The sequence below is a fragment of the Heterodontus francisci genome, chromosome 8 (genome assembly GCF_036365525.1).
Source record: "Heterodontus francisci isolate sHetFra1 chromosome 8, sHetFra1.hap1, whole genome shotgun sequence".
Taxonomy (NCBI): Eukaryota; Metazoa; Chordata; class Chondrichthyes; order Heterodontiformes; family Heterodontidae; genus Heterodontus; species Heterodontus francisci.
The window spans coordinates 38258870-38271923 of NC_090378.1; the positions used below are offsets into that span (position 1 = coordinate 38258870).

General features: G+C 43.6%; 1 protein-coding gene across 7 annotated transcripts in view; it reads left to right on the forward strand.

Moving 5' to 3' along the window:
* The window catches only part of LOC137372762 (BTB/POZ domain-containing protein 19-like), a 242976-nt gene that overhangs the window by 136302 nt on the left and 93620 nt on the right, over window positions 1-13054 (forward strand). For all 7 annotated transcript variants that reach the window (XR_010975493.1, XM_068036972.1, XM_068036977.1 and 4 more), the window contains 2 exons: window positions 5822-5953; window positions 7738-7863. Coding sequence is in view for 6 of the 7 variants with exons in the window: in XM_068036972.1 (XP_067893073.1) it covers window positions 5822-5953; window positions 7738-7863 (258 nt within the window). In the remaining variant the exon portion in view is untranslated. The remainder of the gene's footprint in view (window positions 1-5821; window positions 5954-7737; window positions 7864-13054) is intronic.

Consider the following 13054-nt stretch of genomic DNA (forward strand, 5'->3'; position numbering starts at 1 on the left):
GTAATTTACGACCGATAGTTATGGAACATGTGTGCTGCTTTTCCGGGTTGAGTGCATAGTGTGATGCTGCTTTAACAGCAGATATGTGGTAGATGGTGTGGAGATCAATTAATTTTACTGATCCGGATAGATATGTAGGAGGAATTCGGCTGCCTCAATTCCACTTTTGAAACTGCTTATTCATTTGGTAGAGAAACATTTCAGGGGAATTGAGAAAATTTTCCAACTGGTCAGTTTAGCGTAAAGAAGCCCGAAATGAGCAGGCGCATTAGAATTCATTTGCAAATGCAGGGATCTCACGTAACTGACCTAACCCTCCCCCTCAATGAGAATCACAATCCATTTGTACTTGTTGGCCTCCATTGGCACCGCGCTAAAGATTTAAAATTCTCAGCTTTGTATTCAAATTTCTTCTTGATTCACTCCTACCTACTTATACAATCTTTCACAGTGTTATGCTACTGCATGCACACTCCATTCCTAGGACTCTGGGTGATTGTGCATCTGCTCATCCTTCCATTCCATCGCCACTGGCAAAGCTTTCAACTATCTCACAATTTGGAATTCTCTTCTTAAATCTTACTACTGCTTCCCACTTTTCAAAAGCCTATGAAAACTCACCTCTGAGCTTCCTCCACTGACTCGGATACTTGATGTAGCCCACCCATCCCAAGACATTCTGTTATGGGAAAGGTGCTATAAAGTGTAAGTTTTGACAACACCATGTGCTCTGTTATAATTCAGCACTGTACTTATATGAGAGTGTCTTTTCAACAAGTCTTTTCCTTACCAATTTTCTTCTCTCCTGTCAGTGTTGACTGGCTGCTAGGTTTTGGTTTCTTGACCATTCCCACCTGGTAGTTTTTCTTCTGTGGGCCTTGACCGTAAAGTGCTTATTCTAACCCTGTTCGCCTGGTGGAAACCAGGCAACCAGGAAGTTAAAATGGCTGCATGATTCACCTTTCCCAGTCCCGTTAACATTACCACAGGTTGGAATTTCAACCTGCTCTTTTGAGACACACTAACCAGAATATGGTGGGATCCTCCTTTAAATATGCAGATTGGACACTGATGATGTCACTGGTACTGACTGCAATTTTACCTTGAGGGCTTTGCAGGGAAGCCATTGTAGCTTCTCTGCAATACCAACCAGATAGCTAGAGGAGCGGAGGCCAAGAAAAGTCCAGGTAGGTGAGTTAATATTAATTTTGTTTTTTTACATGTGGGTAAGGAGAAGAAAGAGTTCAGGGCCTTCCCTGTCCTGGGCTTTCACCCCCCTCAACTGACCGACCTCCCACCCCATCCATTTTAGGTCCCCAGGTGGCAGAATCCTGCTGTTGGATCTGAGTGGGAGACTTACGGGCCCTATGCAGATGAGGCTGGGAGATCTTTGAGGCCAGGGAGCCAAGATCTTCCTGGCCTCACATTGCTGAGGGCCAGATCTTGCCCCTATGATTGATGCTGGGAGTTAAAATTGTCATTGGACTGTGAGCAGACTGTTTGACAGTGCATTATAGCTGAAACATGTATTGCTCTCACCCAGTTACCCACATGTCCACTTACAGCAGGAACCAGCAGACTGGAAATCCTGGCTGATTTTCTGCTGCCTAACCTGGGATACTTGAGACCAAATGAAATGTTCCCTGTAGACCAGGGCTTGAAATGTCACATTCTTAAGAATCAGCGACTAAGCTCTAAACCAACCTAGAAGAAACTTTTACAAATTTTAATGCACTTGTATTTTTTTGGAAAGACTTTACTGACCTGTAAAAATGCTCCATGGATTTTGCAGTTTTACACAATGCTCCATGTACAGAATTCAATGAAATAAGTATATTGGTCTTTTTAGTTCTGATAACGCAATCATGTATCATTTGACAAATGTTACACATACAAATGAACATACAAAATTGACAGGCAAGAAAAGACCAACTTGCCCTTCCAGCCTGATCCACACCCATGATGGCTGGAGCATCATTGCTAGACATTTCCTGATGCCCACCCCACATAAACAGAAGCAAATTATGATGAGTGAACATTTGAACTTGAAGGGACATTTTTACATCAACATTTGTTTAGCTAAGATCGCTGGAGAGCAGCAGTTGAGCACCGGGTCTTATGTTTACACTGTTAAAAGTGACTTCTTTATTCCTGCAGCAGAATCATACACCCACAAAAATATAAATATACCGGCATGCTGCCAGGTTAAGGGGTGTGACTCTCCCAGAAACAAATGAAATGAAACAAATGCAATGTAAAAGTGCCTAGAGAGAGTGAGAAAGTGAGAAACCTTCTACTAGTCACTAATCCTGATCCAGAGAATGCAAAGAATGGTATCATTGTATCAGTAAGCCATCCTGTTAAACTTGTGCTATTTCCGTCTGCATGTCTGAGCTACTGGATGTGACTAATTGCTTCCTCTTGCTTGATTATTACACTAAGAATAACTCATTCAGACTGATCTTTTGTGACCTTTGCCACACGACAGTATGAAGTAAAACTTGAGTTTAAAGGGGAAGTTGCCAGATTTAGGGGGCTCGGTTATAATTTCCCAGTTCAACTCGTCATTTGTCCTGTTGTCAACTTTTAGAGTTTGACTGGTTTTTAAAAGTGTTTTGTCTTGGGTTGAGAGATCATTACCTATTATGAAGCTGAACAGCAAGACTGTAATGTATTAGCAAGCTTTTGTGATGAGTATGTCCTAGAAATTCATTCACTCTGTTCTGGTTTTGGGCGGATAAAAGTCCAATACCGAGGGTGGTGCACATGCAGCTGTCCTGTGTCAGAAGCCCGCCATCTGCCATGTTGGATCACAGGCATCCAGGGCACGTGCCAGAAGCACGCAGAAACTTCATTGTAATATTTAAATATGCGTCCTATGCTAGTTGTAGAACCCTTTGTGAAATTGGTTTGTCCTGGTAGCTGACTCATCATGTGACAAACTTTCCTCGCAAAAACGGTCAGGAAGGACCTGCACACGAGCAATTTAAAACGGTTGTCAACTTCATACATGTTAGTTGCCAGTTTGCCTTGTTAGCAACTTCTGGACCTTTTTCTGGCAATTTTCTCTGTTACACAACTGAATTGTGAGTGCTGGGAAGAACCTTTTGCATGTGCTGATTGTATAACTTGCAGATATTTTATTTCCGTCATGAGTGTTAGATCTGCCTTTGGGTCACTGGCAGAGTGGGAGCAGGATGTTGTCATTCTGAGAGAGGATAGCAGGAGCTTATTCCATGGAGCCAATGCTACTCTACTGACACTGCAGCTCATCACTCCTACTGTTCTGCGCAAGAGTGAAGTGATAGTCTTGAGTTCCCTATCCATCCTGTCCTTGCAACACTGCAGCCATGTCCTTGGAGCTATACTACTGGCATTGACCTTCTCAGCTACCCCTTTCAGCTCTTTTTGTATATGTTGCTGGAGGGCTATATAATGTTATGTAGACCAGTCTTCAATCCAGTTTTATGCTGAGTCAGTTGATTTCAGCAGTTTTTGGACCTTGTAATTGGCTTGACTATTCCCAAAGTTTGGACTGTTATGACCAGGTGAGAAAGGTATCTAGGGGTCTTTTACTGTCTTCACCTGGTCTTATTGTAACAGGGTTTAATTTTATACACACTGTGTTTTGAGCTCCCCCTTTGTGAATCCTTGTTCACAGCTTTCCAATTATAAGGCAAAGAAATGAGCACAACAGGTTTTCTTTAGGTTTAAAGAAGAAAAGTGAAATTAATTAAACCTTAAACTTTATCTCTAATACAGTTAACGCCTACGGATATACGACGCGCCCACGCTAGCATGCGCACGCGATACACATGCAAATAAGGACAGAAAAGAGCAGAAGAAAAATAAAATGGAGAGATTTGAGGCAGTCTCTAAAGGGGGTTTCTTGTTACTGTTTCTGTGTTTCCAGTTCACCAGAGAGTCCTTGATTGTAGACAGCTCTTACTTTTTGTTGGGGCCCAGTATTTTTCTTAAGCCTTGTTCACTGTAGGAGATTTTTCTCTCTTGGGGTTCATATGTCTTCAATGGTTTCCGAAGCTGGTGAGAGCGAAATGAGAGCAGACAAGAGAGAGGTGTTCTCAGTCCAGAAGAAAACAGCCTTCTGATTTCAAATTTCTTGTTGGAAGCTCAAATTCAAAAAACTCCAACAGTCAGTCATGTGACTAAACTGGCCCGACCACCACTGTTTGTGTATTCGGCCATCTTAGTAGTTAACCTGGAATGCTTCAACGTCTGGTAATCGAAAGTCCATTGTGGATTAAATTGGAACAGAGAATAGCTCCTTTGTTCTTTGAAGTACTTGTCTGTTGATATGCTAATGTCTCTCTCCATCCAAAGTCTCCAATTGTTTTTTAAAGCAAGTTCTTTCTTCACCATCAGCAGTTTAAAATCAATGTTCATGTGGTGAAATTAATTTTCCTCATTCTTGGCAGGTTGGGGGGGGGGGGGGGGTGGTAGTGCGGGGTGTGGGGGGTGGTTGGTGCTTACGTAACAGGAGTGAAAAAAACAGCCAGGCTTGCTACACCAGATGCAATCTCGGGAGTTCTACTGGAAAGCGCATGGTGACTTGGAGCAAGTGGAATTGTGTGTGAAAATAAGAGGGATTTAAATAGATGGGGGTAAAGAAATTTACTTTATTTCAACTAAACCATACACTAGGCAGAAGAAAATTCAGGAGAAGAAAGTGCCTAAAGACTCAATAAAGATTGGGAATTCGACATCAAGCTCTACATCACCATCATCACTCTCAACTCCTCCACTGTTGTTAAATTATCAGACTGCTGATCTGATGTCCAGTACTGGATGAGCAGAAATTTCCTCTAATTAAATATTGGGAAGACTAAAGCCATTTTTTTCAGTCCCCACTCCAAACTCCAGTCACTAACTCCATCTCTCTCCCTAGCAACAGTCTGAGGTTAAACCAGTTTGTTCGCGACCTTGGTGTTGTTGTATTTGACCCTGAGATGATCTTCTGATCTCATATTTGTGCCATCACTAAGACCGCCTATTTCCACTTCCGTACATCACCCGACTTTGCCCCTGTCTCAGCTCATCTACTGCTAAAACCCTCATTCATGCCTTCATTACCTCTAGACTTGACTATTCGAATGCACTCCTGGCTGGTCACTCACATTCTACCCTCTGTAAATTTGAGGTAATCCAAATCTCTGCTATCGTGTCTTAACTCACACCAAGTCCCATTCCCCTATCACCCCTGCACTCACTGTCCTACATTGGCTCCTGGTCAAGTAAATCTTGATTTTAAAATCCTCATCTTTGTTTTCAAATCCCTCCATGGCCTTGCCCCTCCCTATCTTTATAATCTCCTCCAGCCCCACAACCCTCTGAAATATCTGTGTTCATCTAATTCTGGCCTCTTGAGCATCCCCGATTTTAATCGCTCCACCATTGGTGGCTGTGCCTTCGGTTGCCTAGGCTCCAAGCTTTGGAATTCCCTCCCTACACTTCGCCACTTCTCTACCTCGCTTTCCTCCTTTAAGATACTCCTTAAAACCTACCTCTTTAATCAAGCTTTTGGCCATCTGAGCTAATACCTCCTCACATGGCTCAATGTCATATTTTGTTTTATAATGCTCCTGTAAGTGCCTTGGGACATTTTATTTAGTTAAAGGCGCTATATAAATATAAGTTGTTGTTGTTGAAATGTGAACTATTCTGTGTGTTGACGATCCTTTTGGATACACAGTCCTAAATATTCATACAAAGTGAATCAAGCAGCTGGTGTACTCAAATGTATTATTTTCTTTGGTCTCATGCAGTCAGTTTTAATAAGGTGAATCATCTCATCTCTCCTCAGAGTATTGTGAAGACCCGAGGCTTCCATGAACTTTCTGACCCTGCCCTGCTTGCTATTCTGCAGAGTGACTTGCTAACCATCGATGAGCCTGATTTAATTAACTCTGTCAGAGAATGGGCTCATGTTAACTCAGTAAGTATAGACATATGAACTAAGACTGAGATTCTCTGATGTGACCTTTTAATTGTGTCCTGAAACAAAACATTTCTGTGCACTGCAGGATGAGCATGAAATTAAAATCCGAATTACCAGATCATTTATATGTGTGTATTTTTACAATGTGAAAACAAGTGAGTGCAAGGATAAAGGATACACAATTCCAAGTGTTAACATCAGATTGCATTTGCACTGAGCTCTTGATGGAGAGAAGTAAATTACCAAGTCGGAGATATACCTGTTTAGTTCAGTATGACATAACTTTTAGAGCATGATGTTAAACATGTGGCCCACATTGTGCTGTGCCAGGTCTCCTGAAACAGGACATGAGAATTGCTTCTATTTAGCAGGGAGAACTGCGCCTTTTAAATTTCATGCGTAATATCAGAAATCCTGCCCCCGCCCCGCTTCGTAATGTCGCAGACACTCAATTAGGATTGATTGGAGATGGAACCAGGTAAGATGGAGAAGGGAGAGGGTGACTTAAAACAATAGGGCAGGGTATTGGAATTCTGAGGGGAGGGTTTGAGGGGTCAGTCTCTGGGGGTAGCGAGGTGGAGGTAGAGGGATGGGGTAAGCCATTGTTGCTGGGAGGGGGCTCAGGGCAAGGAGAGCGAGCGCTGGGGTGATAGGGAACTGGTGTCAGGGAGAGATTAACAGCAGTCAGGGGAGAGGGCGGCAGGGACTAGGGCATGGAGGAGAAAGGGAGATTGGTGAATTGGTGTTGGGAGAGGGCATATGAGTCAGATACTGGGAATTGGGGCTTAGGAAGGGGGCTAAGGAGAAAAGTGAGACTAGAGAATGTAGGGGGATGTGAAACTGGAGCACAGATGGGGGAGAGAGAAACTGAGGATCAGAGAGAAGCTGGGGGCCAGGGGATTGGGCTTGGATGGATGGGGAATAGAGGACAGGGGAATGGGATGGAGTGGTGTGGGCATGGGACCTTTTACTCCCTGCAGAGCTGGGAGCAGCAGCAATGTGCTGAGTGGGAGTGGTGGTCCCAATAGAACGGAGACTGAGGATTATCACTGCATGCTGGTAGCTGCTCACCCTGATATTGCATTGCAAGCTCCAATGTATGGAGCAGTGAGATGCAGAAGGACCAAGTACGAGCTGGCAGTGACCCACAATAGTGCTCTGGAGCATGGAAAAGCACACCTGTTCCTCAAAGCTCCACAGAAGGGGATTAAAGTAAACTTTCCCTGCAATTATTTCAGTAGCCTCCAGTGGCCCCTTTAAGAACCACTGCTTAGACAGCCGTAAAACTGGAAAAACTACTCGGAGCTAGGCGCAGGACCCTTCTTTGCTTATATACATCGATCCAATACTGATTTCAGGCTGCCGCCAGTTACAGCTAAAAACAGTGCAGATCAATATGGCAATGCTGTCGGCGCAGATTAGGTGTACCCTGATATTGGTATATATTGCATCTATTTTATGCACCAAATACGGGCAAGACGCAAACCAATTTCTACCCTAGTGTGTTCAAATAACTTCTGCTGAATGTGGCGATCGCCAAGTGCCAGGAGGTCAAATCAGGTACGCCATGTAAACTGAGTTTGAAATCACTGTTTTAGAGCATTTGGACTAGGATAAATGTCCCTGTTACCCCTCCAAAATCCAGCACTAAGGGTGGACTTGCATTCTATGATATTGCAAAATTGGAATACACTACTTGGGCATCAAATTAGAAAGATTTTGTTTTACTCTGGAACTAACTGATCAATATTCTCTTTCACCATTTTACCCCCCCAACACAGGTAGTTCTGGACAAGCCAGTGCCAGAAATAGCGAAGGAAGTTATCCGCGAACTGCGGCTTTTTCTGTTGACCCCTGAAGAACTGACAATCCTAGAAGCTGAAAACAAGAAAGATAATTTCATGTCTGTAAGTTTGTCCAGCATGTTTGTTAAAGAGAGAGCACTTTCATAGGAAAAAAAGGCAACCTATATTGATTTGTTAACAAACATAAGCATAATGGCATAAAACATTTCAAACACATTGCAGTGTTACTGGCAGATCACAATGAAAGTGACAGAAACTCTCCTCAAACAATATTTAAATACAAAACTGCAAAATCTGTTGAGGATATATGCAGATCAGTAAAGTCTTTTTGAAAAACGTGAGAGTTAAATATATTCAAGTCTCTTCTGGAATGACTCACTGAGTTTATGCATGAAGACAGTGGCACTTTAAAGAAAGCTTTGGTAGCAGGATAAGCCCTAAGTAACAAGTTATTTTAAGGGGTGACTGTTTTTAATATTACCATTTATAGAATTGCTCCATGGAATTCTGCCGTATTTCCATTTTAACCTCTAAACTATGGCTGGTCTGTTTATGTAGCGAATACTTGGCAGAGACTGAAAACAGAAGCCTGCCTGATCAGATTGGCAGCATTGTAATGAAGCAGACAGAGCTCTAAGAGGCACCCATGGTGTACACCACCTGCTCCCCACATCCCCCGCTCCCCGCCCCCCCACCAGTAAATCTGACAACAGTTGGTATCGCCAAATTGAACATTAAATAAAGGCCCACACAGGTACCTGTAAGTAGAATGATCTTTTAAAAAAAAAGAATCATCTGGGGGATAGTGCAGTCCCTTGTCATCACTAAAGGTCCATTAATAAATCCTTATACAAAGCCAAAAAATGTGTTGAGTTCCTTAATTCAATTTCCACAGAATTTCAGCAATGTTCCAGAATTGAGAGTTGTAGAACAAAGAACAAAGAAAATTACAGCACAGGAACAGGCCCTTCGGCCCTCCAAGCCTGCGCCGATCCAGATCCTCTATCTAAACATGTCGCCTATTTTCTAAGGGTCTGTATCTCTTTGCTTCCTGCCCATTCATGTATCTGTCTAGATACATCTTAAAAGATGCTATCGTGCCCACGTCTACCACCTCCGCTGGCAACGCGTTCCAGGCACCCACCACCCTCTGCGTAAAGAACTTTCCACGCATATCCCCCCTAAACTTTTCCCCTCTCACTTTGAACTCGTGACCCCTAGTAATTGAATCCCCCACTCTGGGAAAAAGCTTCTTGCTATCCACCCTGTCTATACCTCTCATGATTTTGTACACTTCAATCAGGTTCCCCCTCAACCTCCGTCTTTCTAATGAAAATAATCCTAACCTGCTCAACCTCTCTTCATAGCTAGCGCCCTCCATACCAGGCAACATCCTGGTGAACCTCATCTGCACCCTCTCCAAAGCATCTACATCCTCTTGGTAATGTGGCGACCAGAACTGCACGCAGTATTCCAAATGTGGCCGAACCAAAGTCTTATACAACTGTAACATGACCTGCCAACCCTTGTACTCAATACCCCGTCCGATGAAGGAAAGCATGCCGTATGTCTTCTTGACCACTCTATTGACCTGTGTTGCCACCTTCATGGAACAATGGACCTGAACACCCAAATCTCTCTGTACATCAATTTTCCCCAGGACGTTTCCATTTACTGTATAATTCACTCTTGAATTGGATCTTCCAAAATGCATCACCTCGCATTTGCCCTGATTGAACTCCATCTGCCATTTCTCTGCCCAACTCTCCAATCTATTTATATTCTGCTGTATTCTCTGACAGTCCCCTTCACTATCTGCTACTCCACCAATCTTAGTGTCATCTGCAAACTTGCTAATCAGACCACCTATACTTTCCTCCAAATCATTTATGTATATCACAAACAACAGTGGTCCCAGCACGGATCCCTGTGGAACACCACTGGTCACACGTCTCCATTTTGAGAAACTCCCTTCCACTGCTATCTCTGTCTCCTGTTGCCCAGCCAGTTCTTTATCCATCTAGCTAGTACACCCTGGACCCCATGCGACTTCACTTTCTCCATCAGCCTACCATGGGGAACCTTATCAAACGCCTTACTGAAGTCCATGTATATGACATCTACAGCCCTTCCCTCATCAATCAACTTTGTCACTTCCTCAAAGAATTCTATTAAGTTGGTAAGACATGACCTTCCCTGCACAAAACCATGTTGCCTATCACTGATAAGCCCATTTTCTTCCAAATGAGAATAGATCCTATCCCTCAGTATCTTCTCCAGCAGCTTCCCTACCACTGACGTCAGACTCACCGGTCTATAATTACCTGGATTATCCCTGCTACCCTTCTTAAACAAGGGGACAACATTAGCAATTCTCCAGTCCTCCGGGACCTCACCCGTGTTAAGGATGCTGCAAAGATATCTGTTAAGGCCCCAACTATTTCCTCTCTCGCTTCCCTCAGTAACCTGGGATAGATCCCATCCGGACCTGGGGACTTGTCCACCTTAATGCCTTTTAGAATACCCAACACTTCCTCCCTCCTTATGCCGACTTGACCTAGAGTAATCAAACATCTGTCCCTAACCTCAACATCCGTCATGTCCCTCTCCTCGGTGAATACCAATGCAAAGTACTCGTTTAGAATCTCACCCATTTTCTCTGACTCCACGCATAACTTTCCTCCTTTGTCCTTGAGTGGGCCAATCCTTTCTCTAGTTACCCTCTTGCTCCTTATATATGAATAAAAGGCTTTGGGATTTTCCTTAACCCTGTTTGCTAAAGATATTTCATGACCCCTTTTAGCCCTCTTAATTCCTCGTTTCAGATTGGTCCTACATTCCCGATAGTTTTTCAAAGCTTCGTCTTTCTTCAGCCTCCTAGACCTTATGTATGCTTCCTTTTTCCTCTTAGCTAGTCTCACAATTTCACCTGTCATCCATGGTTCCCTAATCTTGCCATTTCTATCCCTCATTTTCACAGGAACATGTCTCTCCTGCACGCTAATCAACCTCTCTTTAAAAGCCTCCCACATATCAAATGTGGATTTACCTTCAAACAGCTGCTCCCAATCTACATTCCCCAGCTCCTGCCGAATTTTGGTATAGTTGGCCTTCCCCCAATTTAGCACTCTTCCTTTGGGACCACTCTCGTCTTTGTCCATGAGTATTCTAAAACTTACGGAATTGTGATCACTATTCCCAAAGTAGTCCCCTACTGAAACTTCAACCACCTGGCCGGGCTCATTCCCCAACACCAGGTCCAGTATGGCCCCTTCCCGAGTTGAACTATTTACATACTGCTGTAGAAAACCCTCCTGGATGCTCCTTACAAATTCTGCTCCATCTGGACCTCTAACACTAAGTGAATCCCAGTCAATGTTGGGAAAATTAAAATCTCCTATCACCACCACCCTGTTGCTCCTACATCTTTCCATAATCTGTTTACATATTTGTACCTCTATCTCACGCTCGCTGTTGGGAGGCCTGTAGTACAGCCCCAACATTGTTACCGCACCCTTCCTATTTCTGAGTTCTGCCCATATTGCCTCACTGCGTGAGTCCTCCATAGTGCCCTCCTTCAGCACAGCTGTGATATCCTCTTTGACCAGTACTGCAACTCCTCCACCCCTTTTACCTCCCTCTCTATCCCGCCGGAAGCATCGATATCCTGGGATATTTAGTTGCCAATCATGCCCTTCCCTCAACCAAGTCTCAGTAATAGCAATAACATCATACTCCCAGGTACTAATCCAGGCCCTAAGTTCATCTGCCTTACCTACTACACTTCTTGCATTAAAACAAATGCACCTCAGACCACCAGTCCCTTTGCGTTCATCATCTGCTCCCTGTCTACTCTTTCCCTTAGTCACGCTGACTTCATTATCTAGTTCCTTACAGGCTTTAGTTACTACATGCTTACTGTCCACTAACCTCATTTGGTTCCCATCCCCCTGCCACATTAGTTTAAACCCTCCCCAACAGCGTTACCAAAAGCACCCCCAAGGACATTGGTTCCAGTCCGGCCAGGTGTAGACCGTCCAATTTGTAATAGTCCCACCTCCCCCAGAACCGGTCCCAATGTCCCAAAAATCTGAACCCCTCCCTCCTGCACCATCTCTCAAGCCACGCATTCATCCTGACTATTCTTTCATTTCTACTCTGACTATCACGTGGCACTGGTAGCAATCCTGAGATTACTACCTCTGAGGTCCTACTTTTTAACTTGGCTCCTAACTCCCTAAATTCTGCTTGTAGGACCTCATCCTGTTTTTTACCTATATCATTGGTGCCTATGTGCACAACGACAACTGGCTGTTCACCCTCCCCTTTCAGAATGTTCTGCAGCCGATCTGAGACATCCCTGACCCGTGCACCTGGGAGGCAACATACCATTGTACCATTGTATAATGTAAACCATTATAGAACAGGAAAGATGCTTTCTCATGTCATCTGGTACCAGGGACTGCAGTAGAATGACTCAGAATGCAGTTTTTGGTAGTGTGTGGGTTTAAACCAGAGTATCAGCCTCTATCAAATCTTTATTTCAGTTCACGATCTCTTCATTAATTAAAGCAAATCAGTGTATCTTTTCTTTTATGAAAGGACTATAGTTTAGAAATTATAACATTACTAGTCCCAGAATTCTGCATTTAAAAATTGTATTTGCATACTTAATTCTGTACTTAATTTCTTATCATCAAATCACACCTTGGTCTCACCTATTCACCCCTATTCCCCTGGTACTTTTTCCTCCTTTGAGCTGTTGACTTTGTTCCTGCTCCTCCTAATCTCCAAACTGAATTTCTCACTAAGATATTGTCCTAATTTCTTTCCTCAGCCTCTGCACTGAGTGATTCATTCTCCTTGATGATTTCAATTTCCATTTCAAATCATTTTGGCGTCTCTTTGATTCTACTGCCATCCTCCTTAAACCTCTTGCCCCATGTAAACTTTCTTACCATGGTCACCCACTTGACCTTGCATCTAATGTAGTCTGTCTACTTGATGTTGATTACAGACAACACTGTCTCGGAACATTTTCTTGTAACCCTGACCACCCTCAACCCACACCTTTCAACCCTACTTCCTTTTGCATCTGTCCTTGGAAAATACCTCCCCAAGTCACTTGCAGTTGCACTATCAAACTGCCTGCTGGCTAGCCTTCGGCCCTCCATTTTCCTCAATATTTCTACAACTGGTGATCTGCTCCACCACTCCCTAACCTTCACCTTTGATGCCCTTGTCCCCAGTAAAGCCTTTACTGTCTCCCATCCTCATCATTCCCTGGTGTGGC